Raw genomic sequence first — 20,804 nt, 5'->3', positions numbered from 1 at the left:
TCAAAATACATTTTCCCAGGTGCTACTGGACAGAGAGTACACTTCAAAGAAAATGAAACGACAGCACCATTAGTATCACTAGCCAAGGTGGTTTGTTTTATTTTATGATCTGATTATCTTATGCATTACACATCAAAACGAGTGTAGTAGCCAGTTTAATAAAGCAGCGGCGGTATCAGCCAGCTTGTACAATCTCAATACAGCACAGCGTGTACAATTGAAACATTATAAAGCATCCTATGGGCACAAATACAAAGCGAACAAAGCATAATTGATGGTGTAGAAAGCTGTGTGAAAATGCACATAACACAATTGGCAGCAATTTGTATGAAATTAATACCTTCAAATGTAGAAAATAAGCAAACAGTCATACTGCATATGCTGTAAATGTACTGTACAGATTATATAATTCATGTATACTTCTCAAACGGATCGATACAAACATTGGGCTCTATTCAATCCGCATCGTGGAAGTTCAGCTTTACAGCGTGATTGAAATTGAAAGGCAATGTTTCCGCTTTAGCGGAGACTGAATTCAAGGTAAACGCTGCATATGTCGGCTCAATAGGAATGTACCTTTACATTTCTATCGCAGAATCTGTAACGTTTCAGATTGAATAGAGCCCAAAATCTCTCACACACAGACATCCGGTCATATACAGTGCATTTGGAAAGTATTCAGACCCCTCCATTTTTCCACGTTTTGTTACGTTACTGTCACGTCTCCTCCCGTTGCTTGAGCGCACCACCTTGGCTACACCGGAATGGAAACCCAACGCACTCTAATCACCTCCAGCACACCTGCACCTCATCATCTCCCCTATTTAGCCCTGGACTGTTTTGGATGATGTTGTGTGTGATTGTTTAGCTTCGTCTCATTTACTCTATCTTTGTTATTTCTCTTGCTCATTGTTAAGTAAACATTGACCTTGTTAATTCCTGCGTCTGCGTCCTGCCTCTTCCTATACTCAGTATGCGTCACAGTTACAGCCTTATTCAAAAATGGATTACATTCATTTTTTCCCTCATCAATCTACACACAATACCCCATAAGGACAAAGCGAAAACAGGTTCTTAGAAATGTTTGCAAATGTATGAAAAATACAAAACAGAAATACCTTATTTACATAAGTATTCAGGCCCTTTGCAATGAGACTCGAAATTGAGCTCAGGTTTATCCTGTTTCCATTGATCATCTTTGAGATGTTTCTACAACTTGATTGGAGTCCACCTGTGGTCAATTCAATTGATTGGACATGATTTGGAAAGGCACACACGTGTCTGTATAAAGTCCCACAGTTAACAGTGCATGTCAGAGCAAAAACCAAGCCATGAGATCGAAAGAATTGTCCGTAGAGTGCCGAGATAGGATTATGTCAAGGCACAGATCTGGGGAAGGGTACCAAAACATTTCTGCAGCATTGAAGGTCCCCAAGAACACAGTGGCCTCCATCATTCTTAAATGGAAGTAGTTTGGAACCACCAAGACTCTTCCTAGAGCTGGCCACCCGGCCAAATTGAGCAATCAGGGGAGAAAGTCCTTGGTCAGGGAGGTGACCAAGAACCCGATGGTCACTCTGACAGAGCTCTAGAGTTCCTCTGTGGAGATGGAAGAACCTTCCAGAAGGACAACCATCTCTGGAGCACTCCACCAATCAGGCCTTTATGGTAGAGTGGCCAGACGGAAACCACTCTTCAGTAAAAGGCACATAACAGCCCACTTGGAGTTTGCCAAAAGGCACCTAAAGGACTCTCAGACATGACAAACAAGATTCTCTGGTCTAATGAAACCAAGATTTAACTCTTTGGCCTGAATGCCATGCGTCACGTCTGGAGGAAACCTGGCACCATCCCTACGGTGAAGCATGGTGGTGGCAGCATCATGCTGTGGGAATGTTTTTCAGTGGCAGGGACTGGGAGACTAGTCAGGATCGAGGGAAAGATGAACGGAGCAAGTACTGAGAGATCCTTGATGAAAACCTGCTCCGTGGTGTTCAGGACCTCAGACTGGGGCGAAGGTTCACCTTCCAACAGGACAACAATCCTAAGCACACAGCCAAAACAACGCAGGAGTGGCTTCGGGACAAGTCTGAATGTCCTTGAGTGGCCTAGCCAGAGCCCGGACTTGAACCCGATCTAACATCTCTGGAGAGACCTGAAAATAGCTGTGCAGCGGCGCTCCCCATCCAACCTGACAGAGCTTGAGAGGATCTGCAGAGAAGAATGGGAGAAACTCCCCAAATACAGGTGTGCCAAGCTTGTAGCGTCATACCCAAGAAGACTTGAGGCTGTAATCAATAAAGTACTGAGTAAAGGGTCTGAATACTTATGTAAATGTGATACATTTGCAAAAAAAATCCAAAAACCTGTTTTTATTTTGTCATTATGGGGTATTGTGTGTAGATGAGTGAAAAAATACAATTTATCAATTTTATAATTAGGCTGTAACGTTACAAAACGTGGAAAAAGTCAAGGGGTCTGAATTCTTTCCGAATGCACAGTATAGATTGAAATACAGAGTTTTAGAAATCTTTTGAGAAAACTCTACAACTGTAAGTTTAAAGCGCTTGCTTTATCATTATCAACATTGATTAAATGGCTCAAGATTGTTTTTGTTATTTACAAAATACTGTAAATGCAAAATCACAGCCTTGCATAAATATGACAAGGTTTAGTAAGGAATTTTTGTTTAGCAGTAAACGATTTAGAAATCATACACTGATCATAGGCAGTCCACTGCAAGGGTCCCTGTGAATAATCTTACATGTAATCCAACCAAATAGCCTGATTCCTAAAGTACATTTGTTCACTTCTGCGATCTAAAACAACACATTACATAATCTGAAACTACTCTTCCCTTGCATAATACATTCATTTCAGTGAGCGCTTTTAGAAGAATCTATAAGAATATACCACTTGATTCTAAAAAGCAAAGTGCATTGTAAGTATAGGAATGTTTGTCCACAATAAGCAGAAGGTTGTTATATCCGTGATTCTTATAATAATATAATATAATTCTTATAAGCACTATGTTTTGGTTCTTATGGTCCTAAATGACTGCATCTGTACATTCACAGCCGTATGTAGAAGCATTAGAGTGACTGTTCACAACCAGTGATGGTCTCACACGTAGGACTCTTCAGCAAAGAGCAGTTGGTCAAAGTCAGGCTCCAGCATGGGATCACTACACCTCCTGAGCCTCTCCCTCTGCCCCTGAATCAGGGCTAGCGCCACCTGTTGACCACTATTGGGATTGCTGCACGTGTGAGACGAGAAATAGTCCCTCACAGCCTTGGTGGCGGAGGGAGACAGGCAGAACCTGGGATCCCCGCTTCGGTCCGTGTCGGACACCTTCAACCCCAGGTCTTGGGACCCGTCCACTGACTTTGACCTCTGACCCAGTTTGGCCTCTGTGTGAAGCCTCTCCGGGTTTGAGGTCTTATCCAGAACCAGGGCTTCGCCTAGATGTGCTGTCCCAGGCTCGGAGCTCCGGCGCTGGGAACACCTGCCCCCGGAGAGACCCTCCATGCCTGGGGCTAGAGAGTAGGACTTCTGCCTGGCTAGGGACAAGCTGGGTCCACCCTGCCCGAAGAACACATGTTGAGGAGGGTTACGGCTGCCCTGTTTTGTGACATCATATCCTGTGTTGCTCGCTGCGCAGGCCCGGCTGTGTATCTCTCTCAGCTCTTTGACAGTGAGGGGTCTGTCTGTGGGTTGGTAACAGGGAGAGCAGCAGTAGTGGAAATGCCCCTGGGACCTCTGGTGCGATGGTGGGCTCACCGAGCCTTGACTGGATCTTCGGTCCTTGGTCACCCTGCCCCGATCCTGCACCCCTCCTGCCTTTGGGGGGCAGCTGGTCATGCTGGAATTGGGGGGGTCCTCAGACAACTGTTTCAGCCCTCCTTTATCCTGACATGACTTGCTAGAGGGGAGAGTCTTGTTAGTGGAGGCCACCTACAGAGATAGTGAAAGAGAAAGTATGAGTCTGTGTGAGAGAGAGAGATATTCCATGAATGAACAGTACTAATAAACAACGACAACAACCACATGTAACTGAACTCACCACACCCCCCTCATCATCCTGCTGCGATAGGGACAGTCTGCGGCCTCTCTTCAACCAGGTGTTGGGATGGAGCCCCCTGCTGGCCTTCAGTGTACCCCAGGAAGGGATCTCCTTCGGCGGAGAGATATTGGGACTGAGCCCTTGGCCTGGAGCTGGGCTGGGGGTGGGGATGGGTAGACTATGGGTGGAAGTAGAGGAAGATATGGGGGTTAGAGGGACAGGAGGACCAGAAGGAGCAGGGGAGGGAGTCAATCTTGCGGCGTTGGTCCCCGCCCTGGGTTGCCAGAATGGAGCGGACTGGATGCTGGAGTGGGAGAAGAGGCTGTCCAGGGAGTCCATGGAAGAGCGTGTGGGGGTGGGGGAGGTGGGCGGCGAAGAGAGACTGGAGTAGATCGCGTCCCGGCTTCGTGTCTGTGCACCTTGTGACCCCGAACCCTCACATGCAGCCTTACTGCTATTCCACTCCCCTGTGTGTGTGGGTTCATGTGTCTGTCCATCCTTCCGTAAGCTGTGAAACATCTCCCCATCAATGCTGCCCAGCCTGTCTGCGTTCCCTGCCAGTCGCTCCACGAAGCTGGCCACAGAGTACCCTATGGCCGGCTCTGAGCACCTCCTCCGAGGGGCTGGGGGGCTGGGACAGGAGGAGGGGGTCGCAGCTGGGCTGAGTTTCCTGGTCCTGCCTAGGGATGGGGTTGAGGGCTGGAGGATGTTGCCAGATCCAGATTGTGTGATCGTATCGCGGTGGTGGTGGTTGCCAGATTGGGGGTCTGTGGTGTCGGGGTCTGTGTCCAGGTCGGGTTGGTCCAGGTCGCAGTCGCTCAGGGTGAGGACTGAGTCCAGGCTGCCCTGCAGGGGTTTGGCTCTCCAGCGCCGCCGTGAGGTGTGGAGGCCTGGAGACTCACTGCTGTCATCATTCAGCATGTTCTCCAGGCTGTCATAAGACGAGTCGGTCAGGTGGAAGGAAGACACGTCTGTGGAGAGAGTGAGAGAAGGCGAAAGAGAGAGATAGAGGGGGACAGAGAGAGAAAGAGGAGAACATTAGATGGTGTGTGCTTTTGAGCAGGGGAATCTTTGCATAAACAGAGATGTTAGGGTGTGTGAGATACCCGATTCGGCGCGTTTCCGGGGTAGACCTCCAAACAGAGAGGTGACATCCTCTCCCAGGACCTCCTGGCAGTGTTCTATCATATACCTCACCAGGTCACACACCTAGGGACAGGACAAGGGAACAGGTCTTTAACCTGGAGGAACTACTACAGATTCTGAGCTCTATGTATCTTTTTACTAGGCCTTGAGTTAAACAAATAACTATAATTTAAGACACCGTGTTTTTCTCGTGAGAAGTTGCGAAATCAGTCTCCAAGATAGAGAAGTGAGTCTATTCTTAGGACAAAGGCCTTCACAGCTTTCTAACTTTATGAAACAGTAACACAGCTTTCTAACTGTATGAAACAGTAACGAAGGAGTGACGAAAGTGGTGGGAATTTACCAGATAACCTTCTCAGAGAAAGAACAATCTATTCCGAGTAGGTTAGACATTCCGTTGATATGGTGATGAACTGACACAAATGCAGCACCAAAATGGCTCTGATGGTTACATTGATGTTGCTCTGTCTGTATTTTCAGTCTCAGTGCGCGAGATAAGCTTCTAGGGGCTGTTGAACTGGCTATGGAACACATGAACTTACTTGTAACCTAAGACTTTGTTGCATAATACATTTTTGCAATGTTACATTTCTGTGAGCTGAGCAGTCAGACAAATCTGTTAGCCATAGAATTAACTGCTACACCCACAACGAGGGAAGGGGTAGTGTGTGTGTGTGTCTGTTCACGTCGCAAGACGAGTGTGAGAAGAGTGCTGACCCTGCAGGCTGAAGGAAATGCTTTGCATATTTCCCAGCGAGTTCCTGTTAAGTTTCCAGCTACATGTTACCAACCCACAGTCTCATTACTGTTATGTTTCCAGCTACATGTTAACAGTCTCATTACTGTTATGGTTCCAGCTACATGTTAACCATCTCATTACTGTTATGTTTCCAGCTACATGTTAACCATCTCATTACTGTTATGTTTCCAGCTACATGTTAACTATCTCATTACTGTTAACTGTTACTCTACTTTGGTTTTCCAGTGTTGTTGAGTGACTGTTCACTAGGTTACAGGATAAAGGCTGAAGTGGAGCCTAGCCTAGGTAAAGGTTAGGGGTCAAATTGTTTGTGTTTAGGTAAGGGTTGATGTTGGGGTTAAAGGCTAAGGGTTATAGGTCAAACAAAGGTTAGGGATCAAGGGGAAAGTGCTTATGTGTATTACCCCTCCAGTCGTCCCCTCACCTTCTTGGCGCCCTCCCCCTCCACCTCGGGGCTGCTGGGGCCCGGAGCCCAGAGCATGCTGGGAGCAATGCACACAGATAGGTTGAAGGCATTCATCTGGTTGTCATGGGCGTTTTCCTGTATACTGTTCAGCATGGCGACCACGTAGCGTAGCAGCAGGGCGTTCTCTTTGGGCAGTAGACCAATCAGCCTGCAGCGAAGGAGAGTCACAGATGGGTCAACGTTTATTATTGGTTATCAAAATGTGTATTATTTACAGTATGAACAGGGCCTTGAGTTTTCCCTGACAGGAATAACTCCAGACGCTGGTTTGTTTATTCAGATCCCCATTAGCTTTTGCAGAAGCAGCAGCTACTCTTCCTGGGGTTTACAAAAAACACAACACATGACACGTAGAAAAACACTGATGGACAAGGACAGTCACACAAATTTAAAATACAACGAAATACAAACAATACAACTTGATTTGATTTGTGTACGTGTAGGTACAAGCTGCCCCTAAATGACTGACACATGGTCAGATGTTTCTCATTAGCCTGATGGTTTTGATTAGGATTAGGGCTAAGGTAACGTGGTAATCTGATCCTAGATCTGTCTTAAAGGGCAACCTCTACCTCCAGCTGAACATGGACTCCGCTTTCTGTCCCAGAAATGAATGCTAACATAACAGCTCACTCGCTCTCTACTTTGACTAAAGGTCACAACCTAGTTCTCTCTCTCCCTCTCTCATGCGGCTCCCTTGTGACTGGGTGGAACGAATCGATAACAAATAGTTGATACCAACTAAATGCCCAGGAGGAATATTCAGTTTGCCCGATATTTTCCTACTTTAAAGCGGCCTACAGTCGTACTGAAGCTGTCCTTCTCTTGAGTTCCCTAACCCTGGGCTATGCCTGTTTAGAGCAGCTAGCTGAAAAGCTTTGTGAACGATTGAGATAAAACGATCTCTATGATTAGAACACGGAGCTGAGGGAAGCAGTGGTTCCTGGCACTCTGTATTAACTATCTAGAGGAGTTTCTCTTTCATAACTAAGTCACCTGATTCATTACTCAGCCTATTACGACACTTATCCCAGTAGCCTACTGCTGATTCAGGTGAGGATGGAAAGTGTCTGTCTGTCTGTCTGTGTGAGTGTGTTACCTCGTTATATCCCGTGCCTGCTCCTCCTCCTCTGCCTCCTCTGATTCTGCTTCCTCCATCACATCCTTCCACTGTTCATAGAGGTCGGAACACAGCAGACTGCCCGGAATGTTCCGTAGGAAGTCCTGAATATTGAGACAGAGACCAGAGTCACTAGACTGACAATTTATAGAGGAAAAAACATACAACAATAAAATGTAATTGAAGTTCATTTTGAGGTGAAGTTTTAGGTGAAAACCTTAATTTGTTGTCATAGACTTTTAGATGTAACTGCTAATGTCTTCAGATTTGTTCAGTGGATCCCTACCAGATTACCGGATTATGAGCTACAGATTAAATTTGACAACCATATCTCTACTTAGCTATTGTTTTTGGTACAGCCTGTGCTGCGTTGCTATGGACTCGTATGTGTGTCACCCATATAGTCGATAATTGGATTGGATGAGATTAATTATCTTTCAGATATAGGTCAATTACCTGGCACACACACACTACGACAACAACACACCACAAGTGCACAGGTGTAATGTAACACTTGGCAAGTAAGGACAATGTCCTTCGCTGACACGAGTCATTCACATAGCTTAAAGGTCGACTTTGGGCACGAAAAACCTTCCAACTCCGCCTCTTTCTCAATTTTCAAACAGAAATGGGGTGTGCCTTTGGTGGTTCATCGATGTGTCATTCTGGTCATTTGCGCCGCGACCGACGTAGCTAGTTCCTTAGCTAACTGTAGCCACTGTAGAGAATGGTAAGAAATTGCACTTCTGTAGCCAAATATCTTATTCATAAATGTTTTTGTTTTTAAAGCATTAAATGACCTGGTATGATGGTGCATTGATCAGTTATATAGTTCAATGCGGTTATTTTTGTGTTTTTCTTGCCCAAAGACTACATTTAAGAGGACAACCTCAACACTACAGCATCAATGTGACAGCCGCAGCTTCATCTGCCATGGTCCTACAAGGTGACCAGATTTACTAAGCAAAGGTTAAACCTGTTTTTCTCAGGTGATGAAAGTACATTTGGTTCCACTTCACTTGAACCCTCCGTCTGCCATTAGGCCTACATAACACATCATAACAATGGTATAACTGATGTCATTCTGCCGCCACAGACTTCGGAGTTGTCTAGCGTGTTTTAGAGCGTGTACCTTGAACACAGCAGCAATGATGAAGACGTGTTCCCGTGTCAGCGAGACATCCTGAGCCCCAGAATCCAGTCTGTCCCTGAGGTCACGACACGCCCTCGCCCCCGCCGACCGTCGGAATATCCCCCGCGTGAACGGACCCTCATTGTACAGAAACACCAGCATGTCCTAGAGAGACAGACAGAGAGACAGACAGAGGTTGCAGATAAGAGTTTGATTAATTTTCAATCGACTTCCTCAAATCACTGATGATATCATTCTGATATCACTGCGACATCATTCACCATGACGGGCTTGGGCAGGGAGTTGTCCCAACAGATGGTGCTCAGCGATTGGCCGAACAGGTAGCCGGGGGCGGGTGAGGAGAGGTTTGTGGAGGAACTGTGGAGGTTAGGATTGGAGCCTTTCCAGAAAGCCCAGTTGATGAGAGAACGCCTTCGCTTGAAGGGCTTCTGAGCTGGGTCTACTGGAGAGAGATGTCAGGTCAGACAGGACGTGGTCACAACAGAGTGAGATCAAATCATTTGCAGTGGGGCACAGAGGAGAGAAAGAGGAAGCAATAGAGTGGCAAGAGAAAGCGTGACAGCAAAAACGAGCCCCAAAGCCAATCCTCGACTATCAGTAACAGACCAGTAATAGACCACTAATAAACCATTTATAGACTAGTATTAGTGCATTAAGCGCCTCCTCAGTCCTCACCAATCACAGGCGTTGTTGTTGTGGAGCTGCGTCGGGTCTTGAGGATGAACTGGCACTGTTTATCCACCTGTAGCTGGTCGCGGTGCATCGCCCTCTGTCTGTCTGGAGGCGGAACTGTGTCCCTACCGCCCGGCTGGGACAGGGGCTCCCGCACATGACTCATCTGGATACTGAAAGGGAACTCGTGACCTGGGAGAGGGTCAGGGGGTAAAGGTCAGAGGTCAGGGGTTCCAGTAGGATTTAGTTCCAGGCCAGCACTAACACACCTGATTCAACACCTAATTCAACTAACACACCAGGGAATCAACCAATAGACAAGACCTTGGTGTTAGAATCTCACCAATGAGAGGGTAAGGGGCGTTGTCCCTCTTGGAGCTCACCCACAGCTGGTAGTCCTTCACACAGCTCTATGGAACACAGACAAAGATATTCTAAGAAACAAGATTACAAACAAAAACACTCCAAAAACTACATTAGTCAAGATAACAACAGCACAAGACACAAAAAAACAGTATTGCTCAATTCTATACACACCGTGACACCAAACTGCTGCAGAGCGAGTCGGACAACCTCATTGGTAGAATCAGAGTTACTGACAGCCAAGGTCTTACTGACGGCCTGAGCACAACTCCCGATGCCTTTGCCAAACACCTTCAGTGGAATGGTTTTAGGATCATCCTTTTCCTTCTCCTCTTTTATTCGACTGGAAAAACAGGAAGGTGAGGATTTAGCCCACAGGGAGAACACATACTGGACTCACATCAACATTTGTTTACAGTAGAAGAAACCATAATGGCTTATCTGTTGCTCACCTTTTGAGCAGGGAGAGCCATCTCTCCTTCTGGACCTCAGAGCTGGTAAAGATAAACCATAAACGTCAGAACAACGTCAACAGCACAAGCCACCTAAACATATCAAATAAGAACCTAAACACTTTCTACAGCAACTTATAGAACCACCTGTAAAAATTTACCAGGTTGAAATATATACAACCCATGAAGGTCATACTGTATCTGAGGAGGCTGGTGGGAGGAGCTATAGGAGGACGGGCTCATTGTGGTAATGGCTGGAATGGAATAGATGGAATGTATCAAACACGTCAAGCATATGGAAATCCCCTGCTTGATTAAGTTCCATTAATTCCATTCCAGCCATCCTCTAATAGCTCCTCCCACCAGCCTCCCCTGCTGCATATATAAGCAATGCTTCACTGCTCAGAAATATGCAGTGCAGATTGCAGACCCAGAGTGTCTGTTGTGTACCTGAAGGTGACTACACAGTTGCAGGTGGGCCAGCCCATGACGAAGCTCTTCTCCGGGTTGGTGCTGCCCTCACACACCTCCTCCATACACTGGGCTGTCCACATCTCACCGACACACACCTGGGCCTTCAGCTTGAAGTGTGTGGGAGACCTGAGGATGACGACACAACAGATGTCAGAGACACACACACACACCCCCACACTTTCATGTTCATTCACTGCCCTTCTGTCATCCCCCTTCTCTTTCTCTCTCTTTACCCCCTCTATCTCCCACCTCCCTCTCTCGCTCTTACTTGGCCTTGGCGATGATGAGGATGTCGGTGAAGAGGAAGAAGTCTCTGTCCTGCGTCTGTAGCCCTGTCTTCAGCGTGACGTGGCTGTGCAGGAGGAACGCCCTATCAGGACACAGGAACGACTGGACGAATGGGCACGTCTCTGGACACACAGGAACCAGGAAGCTCTCTCTGGGAAGACAATACCAGGTATAGATCCAATCTAAACACACTTTTCTAGAATAAATACATCTATTTTTTCCTACCCAAATTATACAACCGAAACAATCCTAACAAAAGGGAACAAATGTATGCAGAAACTTCAGTTCAGTGAATCAACATTATGTGGTTGTGATTGAAGGGTTGAATTAAATGGAATGTGTTCCTGCTGTGAAAGGGGTCAGTTAGGCTAGTAGTTACCAGGGAGGATGAACACACCTCCAGTGTCTCTTTAACATGGTTATTCACTGCCCTGGACTGGGGGTCAAAGCCAAGGATATTAATAGATCCCCGATCCTGATTGGGATGGATTAGCTATCTGAGAGGATTAGTGATGCCTGAGAGGAGAACCACTCTAGGACTAGGCACTCTGTGTGTGTGTGTGTGTGTGTGTGTACAAAAACAACTGGAGATCAATGTCATTTGAACCATTAACGTCACGACCACCTTGACATATATGTGCACACACACAAACAGATGGAAAAACTATGTTCCTCTCTTAGTAATGAAGTTGTTCAGCTCCTTCCTGTTAAGCGTCTGTACTGCGGTGCAGATTGTGATATCACACCTCAGAGTATTTGGAAGACGTAGGCACAACTCTCACTCGATTAAAAACTTGGTTCAGCTCCTTCCACACCTCTAAATCACAGCTCAAAGTCCCAGGGGTCGTCTAAGCAGTAATGACCCTGATACACATCCAGGATGGGAGGGGATGTGACTGCTAACTCAGACTGCAAACACACACTCTTAGAAAAAAGGCTGCTATCTAGGACCTAAAAGGGTTCTTCGGCTGTCCCCATAGGATAACCCTTTGAAGAACCCTTTTGAGTTCCATGTAGAACCCTTTCCACAGAACCAAAAAGGGTTCTCCTATGGTGAGTACCGAAGAACCCTTTTTTCTAAGAGTGCACTGCTGTCTCCTCATGTTTGACCAGGGTACGCACGTACACACACACACGTACAAAAACACACATGCACACACATACACTCTCACTTGCACAAACTCACGCAAGCGGTCTCCTCATGTTTAACCAGTGTGACCCTTGACCTCTCTGATCATCACAACCCAAGGCAACTTTGAGAGCTCTACCGTGAGAGCTGAATCCTAACTGGAAAACCCACTTTTAACTCAAGCTCTGAGTGTGATATTGATGGGAGATTTGTAGGAAACGTTGAGTTGTCTTTTTTTTTTGCTAGGATTTGACCTTTACACCTAGTTTATGAGAAATGTCCCTGGTCCCCCAACATACCTGGAGAATGTTCTGGATCTGGTCAGGGCTTTGTTGATTACCAGAGAGGGAGCAGACTGTCGACGATGGCTCAGAGACTTCATCCTCTGTGGAGGAGAGAGAGAGGGGTATGATAGGGGTGGAGATATAGAGAGAGAGAGGGGTATGATAGGGGTGGAGATAGAGAGAGAGAGAGAGGGGTATGATAGGGGTGGAGATAGAGAGAGAGAGAGGGGTATGATAGGGGTGGAGATAGAGAGAGAGAGAGGGGTATGATAGGGGTGGAGATAGAGAGAGAGAGAGGGGTATGATAGGGGTGGAGATAGCGAGAGAGAGGGGTATGATAGGGGTGGAGATAGCGAGAGAGAGGGGTATGATAGAGGGAAACACAGAGAGAGAGAGAGGTATAATGGGGTGGAGAAACAGAGGAAGACCTTACCTGACACCCTAGACCCACTTCAATTTGCTTACCGCCCCAATAGATCCACAGACGATGCAATCGCCATCGCACTGCACACTGCCCTATCCCATCTGGACAAGAGGAATACCTATGTAAGAATTCTGTTAATTGACTATAGCTCAGCATTCAACACCATAGTACCCTCCAAGCTCATCATTAAGCTTGGGGCCCTGGGTCTGAACCCCGCCCTGTGCAACTGGGTCCTGGACTTCCTGACGGGCCGCCCCCAGGTTGTGAAGGTAGGAAACAACACCTCCATTTCGCTGATCCTAAACACAGGGGCCCCACAAGGGTGCGTGCTCAGCCCCCTACTGTACTCCCTGTTCACCCATGACTGTGTGGTCACGCACGCCTCCAACTCAATCATCAAGTTTGCAGACGACACAACAGTAGTAGGCCTGATTACCTACAATGACGAGACAGCCTACAGAGAGGAGGTGAAGGCCCTGGGAGTGTGGTGCCAGGAAAATATCCTCTCCCTCAACGTCGACAAAACAAAGGAGCTGATCTTGGACTTCAGGCAACAGCAGAGGGAGCACCCCCCTATCCACATCGACGGGACCGCTGTGGAGCAGGTGGAAAGCTTCAAGTTCCTCGGCGTACACACCACTGACGATCTTAAATGGTCCACCCACACAGACAGTGTGGTGAAGAAGGCGCAACAGCGGCTCTTCAACCTCAGGAGGCTGAAGAAATTTGGCTTGGCACCTAAAACCCTCAAACTTTTACAGATACACAATTGAGAGCATCCTGTTGGGCTGTATCACCGCCTGGTATGGCAACTGCACCGCCCGCAACCGCAGGGCTCTCCAGAGGGTGGTGCGGTCTGCCCAACGCATCACCAGGGGCAAATTACCTGCCCTCCAGGACACCTACAGCACTGGAAGGCCAAAAATATAATCAAGGACAACAACCACCCGAGCCACTGCCTGTTCACCCCGCTATCATCCAGAAGGCGAGGTCAGTACAGGTGCATCAAAGCTTGAACCGAGAGACTGAAAAACAGCTTCTATCTCAAGGCCATCAGACTGTTATATAGCCATCACTAGGCGGCTTCCACCCGGTTACGTAACGCTGCACCTTAGAGGCTGCTGCCCCATATACATAGACTTTAAATCACTGGCCACTTTAATAATGGAACACTAGTCACTCTAATAATGTTTACATATTTTTGCTTTACTCATCTCATATGTACAGTGAGGGAAAAAAGTATTTGATCCCCTGCTGATTTTGTACGTTTGCCCACTGTCAAAGATATGATCAGTCTATAATTTTAATGGTAGGTTTATTTTAACAGTGAGAGACAGAATAACAAAATAAAAAATCCAGAAAAACACGTCAGAAATGTTATAAATTGATTTGCATTTTAATGAGGGAAATAAGTATTTGACCCCCTCTCAATCAGAAAGATTTCTGGCTCCCAGGTGTCTTTATACAGGTAACGAGCTGAGATTAGGAGCACACTCTTAAAGGGAGTGCTCCTAATCTCAGCTTGTTACCTGTATAAAAGACACCTGTCCACAGAAGCAATCAATCAATCAGATTCCAAACTCTCCACCATGGTCAAGACCAAAGAGCTCTCCAAGGATGTCAGGGACAAGATTGTAGACTTACACAAAGCTGGAAAGGGCTACAAGACCATCGCCAAGCAGCTTGGTGAGAAGGTGACAACAGTTGGTGTGATTATTCGCAAATGGAAGAAAAACAAAATAACTCCCTCTGCCTGGGGCTCCATGCAAGATCTCACCTCGTGGAGATGCAATGATCATGAGAATGGTGAGGAATCAGCCCAGAACTACACGGGAGGATCTTGTCAATGATCTCAAGGCAGCTGGGACCATAGTCACCAAGAAAACAATTGGTAACACACTACACCGTGAAGGACTGAAATCCTGCAGCGCCCGCAAGGTCCCCCTGCTCAAGAAAGCACATATACAGGGCCGTCTGAAGTTTGCCAATGAACATCTGAATGATTCAGAGGAGAACTGGGTGAAAGTGTTGTGGTCAGATGAGACCAAAATGGAGCTCTTTGGCATCAACTCAACTCGCCGTGTTTGGAGGAGGAGGAATGCTGCCTATGACCCCAAGAACACCATCCCCATCGTCAAACATGGAGGTGGAAACATTATGCTTTGGGGGTGTTTTTCTGCTAAGGGGACAGGACAACTTCACCGCATCAAAGGGACGATGGACGGGGCCATGTACCATCAAATCTTGGGTGAGAACCTCCTTCCCTCAGCCAGGGCATTGAAAATGGGTCGTGGATGGGTATTCCAGCATGACAATGACCCAAAACACACGGCCAAGGCAACAAAAGAGGGGCTCAAGAAGAAGCACATTAAGGTCCTGGAGTGGCCTAGCCAGTCTCCAGACCTTAATCCCATAGAAAATCTGTGGAGGGAGCTGAAGGTTCGAGTTGCCAAACGTCAGGCTCGAAACCTTAATGACTTGGAGAAGATCTGCAAAGAGGAGTGGGACAAAATCCCTCCTGAGATGTGTGCAAACCTGGGGGCCAACTACAAGAAACGTCTGACCTTAAAATGCAAATCAATTTCTAACATTTTTGACATGCGTTTTTCTGGATTTTGTTGTTGTTATTCTGTCTCTCACTGTTCAAATAAACCTACCATTAAAATGTTTGTTGTTATTCTGTCTCTCACTGTTCAAATAAACCTACCATTAAAATTATAGACTGATCATGTCTTTGTCAGTGGGCAAACGTACAAAATCAGCAGGGATCAAATACTTTTTCCCCCTCACTGTATATACTGTATTCAATTCTACTGTATTTTAGTCTGCCACTCCGACATTGCTCATCCTAATATTTATATATTCCTTATATATTCCATTCTTTTACTTTTAGATTGTGTATATTGTGTGTATTGTGGTGAATTGTTAGATATACTGCACTGTTGGAGCTAGAAACACAAGCATTTCGCTACACCCGCAATAACATCAGCTAAACATGTGTATGTGACAAATTACATTTGATTTGATTTGATTTTAAGAGAGCAGGCCAGACAGGCCAGACACAGCAGAGACTCTGATCCAACAGCCCAAATATGTCTTCAACTCTGACTAATGTTCCCTAATGGGGTTTACCGTATTTCCAGTACACACAGCAGCGGCTGGCTGGACAGAGACATACAGCATATCCTGATAAAACAACGGTTTTAAAAAACGCACTGTGGCGTAGCCTAAACATTGCACAAGTCTGAGGTAAAGAGAAACGTTTACAGTAGATGTATGCGATCGTTCGTCATCGACTTTGGTGTCAGCAGTCAGCGCTAGCATGGCCTCCAAACAGACAGTCTGAGGGAAGTGAATTTAACAGTGGAGGTTATTGTGTTGACAGGAGAGGACTGGGGTTCTCGCTCAGTGAGGGATGTCTCCTGTAATGTACTGTAGGTATAGCCTGTGGGGAGCTCTGCACACACGTTCCTTTTGAGGGACAATAAATGTCATTCGTCATTCATTCAATGGACTGGGAGTCCAAATTGGATTGGAGGGTGGATTCTCTAATTTTAAGGTTAAAAAAATCTAAAGTGAATACGGAAATAGGAAAATCAGATGTCATTCCAATCTGAATTCTACAGGTAACCCAGTGTGCAACTGTGGGGTCAGTCATACCTCATCTGAGGTCACCAATGTACAGCTGATTAATTGCGTTACAACAGGTTACCAGAGTAGTCGGTTATAAAAAGTTACTACATGGCACATTGGGCAACAATGTAAAGCGTTGCCTGTTCTATTTCAAGGTCATCTCAAAGTAAATGTTATCCAATTCTGAACTGTACAGATAACTTTTGCATCAAATAATGGTTTGTGTCATCACTAGGCATAATCATGTTTCCTCAACGGTACAATTATTTATGTTAAGCCTATCAGGGTTCTCTAGCCTGCTGGTCAGCAGCCACATTTGCTGACCTAAACAGTTAGGACCTATCCTGTGAGGACAGTTGGCATAAGATGACATCAGCTGTCACTACTGATTATAAGGAAGGCATCTATACTACATTAGTAATGACAGTTATTATGACACAGTAATATACAGTACATTCGGAAAGTATTCAGACCCCTTGACTTTTTCCACATTTTGTTACGTTACAGCCTTATTCTAAAATTGATGAAACCAGTTTTCCCCCTCATCAATCTACACACATAATGACAAAGAGAAAACAGATTTCGAAATTTTTGCAAATGAATTACAAATAAAAAACAGAAATACCTTATTTACATAAGTATTCAGGCCCTTTACTATGAGACTCAAAATTGAGCTCAGGTGCATCCTGTTTCCATTGATCATCCTTGAGATGTTTCTACAACTTGATTGGAGTCCACCTGTGGTAAATTCAATTGATTGGACATGATTTGGAAAGGCGCACACCTGTCTATATAAGGTCCCACAGTTGACAGTGCATGTCAGAGCAACAACCAAGCCATGAGGTCGAAGGAATTGTCCATAGCGCTCCGAGACAAGATTGTGTCGAGGCACAGATCTGAAGGGTACAAAAACATTTCTACAGCATTGAAGGTCCCCAAGAACACAGTGGCCTCCATCATTCTTAAATGGAAGAAGTTTGGAACCACCAAGACTCTTCCTAGAGCTGGCTGCCTGGCCAAGCTGAGCAATTGGGGGAGAAGGGCCTTGGTCAGGGAGGTGACCAAGAACCCGAAGGTCACTCTGACAGAGCTCTAGAGTTCCTCTGTGGAGATGGGAGAACCTTCCAGAAGGACAACCATCTCTGCAGCACTCCACCAATCAGGCCTTTATGGTAGAGTGGCTAGACGGAAGCCACTCCTCAGTAAAAGGCACATGACAGCCCACTTGGAGTTTGTCAAAATGCACCTAAAGGACTCTCAGACCATGACAAACAAGATTATCTGGTCAGATGAAACCAAGATTGAACTATTTGGCCTGAATGCCAAGCGTCACGTCTGGAGGAAACCTGGCACCATCCCTACTGTGAAGCATAAGGTTGGGAGCATCATGCTGTGGGGATGTTTTCAGTGGTAGGGACTGAGGGACTGGGGGACTAGTCAGGATCGAGGGAAAGATGAACGGAGCAAGTACTGAGAGATCCTTGATGGAAACCTGCTCCGTGGTGTTCAGGACCTCAGACTGGGGCGAAGGTTCACCTTCCAACAGGACAACAATCCTAAGCACACAGCCAAAACAACGCAGGAGTGGCTTCGGGACAAGTCTGAATGTCCTTGAGTGGCCTAGCCAGAGCCTGGACTTTAACGCGATCGAACATCTCTGGAGAGACCTGAAAATAGCTGTACAGCGACGCTCCCCATCCATCCTGACAGAGCTTGAGAGGATCTGCAGAGAAGAATGGGAGAAACTCCCCAAATACAGGTGTGCCAAGCTTGTAGCATCATACCTAAGAAGACTCGAGGCTGTAATCGCTGCAAAGGGTGCTTCAACAAAGTACTGAGTAAAAGGTCTGAATACTTATGTAAATGTGATATTTCAGATTTCTTTTAGAATAGGGCTGTAACATAACAAAATGTGGAAAAAGTAAAGGGGTCTGAATACTTTCCGAATGCACTGTTGGTCTTTTGACTGGACAGAAAGGAAATAGTTATTCAAACATTCAATTACTGAAGCAGTCCGGGTATTAATGGCAGGCTTGCTTATAGAATAGCTGCTATTTCCACACAAAGCAGAGCAGTGGGTAAAGCCTCTTGCAAACGGCTGCCAGTCCCCACGTAGCCAGACACTCTAATGGTGCCAGAGACTGAAATACTCGGCTACAGAACAACACCATAGCTTTTACACAAACAACACAACTACTGGTTCAGAAGACTGCGGAGGGGGAATCTATACATTCCAACTGAATGATCATTGGCCTATAATAACCTACAGTTGGCTATATGATATAGGCCTAAGGTTTCAAACAAAGGTGTCATATTTTATTACTGTATGAGATCTATGGTTTCAAAGCATTGAAATGCTTTTGAAATGTCACCAATGCACATATACGCATGGATATGCAACAGGTAGTGCTGTTTTCAGCAAATAACTGAGTTGCATAGGCCTAATTCCTGGATCTGTCTATGGATATTCTGATCAGTGTCTACAACCTGAGGGGTCGGTTTAACAGCGATTTACTCCCTCCTCCTGCGAACACAGTGAGTCCGAACATAGCACCGGCAATCCCCGTGTGAGCCCGTGCGCTACAGGCCACAGAGCGCGCAACACAACACAGTTGCAATAAGCTACTTGACCAAACATTTATTTTCACTGTTTGGAAACGTATAACAATCCACACATTTCTCGGGAATGAGTGCGTAAAAACACATGATTTGGTCTATGATGTTAATTTACCCTCTTGTTTTCATGTTGCGTGCTGGGCTTGGACTCCCCGGTGAGCGACGTCCTGCGGCTCAGCTCGTTCTGTTGCTGTGGTGACATGGTTTCCATCCAGGTAGAGTTTCGCGGGAAAAGGGGAGCTGCAACCGCGCTCTACAATCCCAAAGCTATCCAAAGACGAAGTAAAGAAATAAACTCCATAAAAGTCCTTATTCGTTAGAAGAATTCCACCCGCTCCTGTCGACACCTTGCTGTCCAACCAAAGTCATTTAATGTACGCACTGGATCTGTATACGGTATTCCGCCCGTCTTGGTGGAAAAGGAGAGTTCAGTTCGAGTTGTCAGGTGTTGAAAACGAACTATCTTAGCCATGCACCTCTTCACAAGTTATAGGTCCACTATACACGCGCCTCACCCAGGCTCTCCACACACTGAACCAAATTGGCTGTGCCACTTATTACACACGAGCTCGTGAGCCCTGTGTAGTTGGCGCCTCGGTGGCCCCTGGGTCCTACTGCAGACGGGGTCTGGGAGAGAAGAGTTAGTTATTTTTAGGGGGGGGTGGAATGACCAGCTAACATTTCAATGAGAGTGGGACTATTTTACAAGCTTGATAAAAAAAATCTAAATGTGCTTTTTGTATTCCTCCAAGACCTGTGAGAATGAGGTGAGCTTTGTAGTTTAGACTTGTTAGTGAAAAAGACAATTATTATTATCATGATGAGCATGAATTAGACATGATATACATTCATTAACAGGTGGTCACCATAATAGACAAGAGGGCACTGGGCTACCTCTGTCATAATAGGAGTAGGAGATAATAAAGGTAGAATAGGAGTAGGAGATAAGAAGTGGGACCCAAAACTTTGTAGAACTTGGAACTCTTTTTCAAAAAAAGAAAGAATGTAATACAATAAATTTTACTGCAGCATCAGACAGAAGTGGGGCACAAACTGGGCTAAAGTGAGAAGAACCAGGACAGTGTGTGCTCCCCAAACCAATCACAACCATAGCCCCGTTTAAAGTGGTTCAGAAAATCAGATGATTAGATAAATGAGGGTGATAATGAAGTGCCTTGGGCTGTTGGGCAGAGACAGAACACAGAGAAAGTACTACATATAGTTGAAGTCGGAAGTTTACATACACTTAGGTTGGAGTCATTAAAACTCGTTTTTCAACCACTCCACAAATTTCTTTTTAACAAACTATAGTTTTGGCAAGTCGGTTAGGACATCTACTTTGTGTATGACACAAGTCATTTTTCCAACAATTGTTTACAGACAGATTATTTCACTTATAATTCACTGTATCACAATTCCAGTGGGTCAGAAGTTTATATACACTAAGTTGACTGTGCCTTTAAACAGCTTGGAAAATTCCAGAAAATGATGTCATGGCTTTAGAAGATTCTGATAGGCTAATTGACACAATTTGAGTCAATTGGAGGAGTACCTGTGGATGTATTTCAAGGCCTACCTTCAAACTCAGTGCCTCTTTCCTTGACATCATGGGAAAATAAAAATAAATCAGCCAAGACCTCAGAAAAAAAATGGTAGACCTCCACAAGTCTGGTTCATCCTTGGGAGCAATTTCCAAACGCCTGAAGGTACCACGTTCATCTGTACAAACAATAGTACGCAAGTATAAACACCATGGGACAA

The 20,804-nt window shown here is 45.8% G+C and overlaps 1 protein-coding gene across 1 annotated transcript; it reads right to left on the bottom strand.

The window, feature by feature from the left end:
- Positions 1-12,468, bottom strand: LOC311115664 (rho GTPase-activating protein 20-like; the record flags this gene model as incomplete). The annotated part of the gene is made up of 14 exons (XM_084190823.1): positions 1-3,954; positions 4,064-5,034; positions 5,170-5,272; positions 6,394-6,583; positions 7,535-7,659; positions 8,688-8,852; positions 8,969-9,150; positions 9,384-9,572; positions 9,724-9,790; positions 9,918-10,086; positions 10,196-10,237; positions 10,646-10,795; positions 10,938-11,108; positions 12,386-12,468. 14 exons carry the CDS (start codon positions 12,466-12,468, stop codon positions 3,124-3,126), a joined length of 3,438 nt encoding a protein of 1,145 aa, XP_084046949.1. The 3' UTR covers positions 1-3,123.
- Between the last annotated feature and the right edge of the window lie 8,336 nt (positions 12,469-20,804).

This window comes from Coregonus lavaretus, assembly GCF_964263955.1.
Source record: "Coregonus lavaretus genome assembly, contig: HAP1_SCAFFOLD_3065, whole genome shotgun sequence".
Lineage (NCBI taxonomy): Eukaryota > Metazoa > Chordata > Actinopteri > Salmoniformes > Salmonidae > Coregonus > Coregonus lavaretus.
Note: the sequence above shows the minus strand (reverse complement) of the source record. Positions and strands in the feature narration are given on the sequence as shown.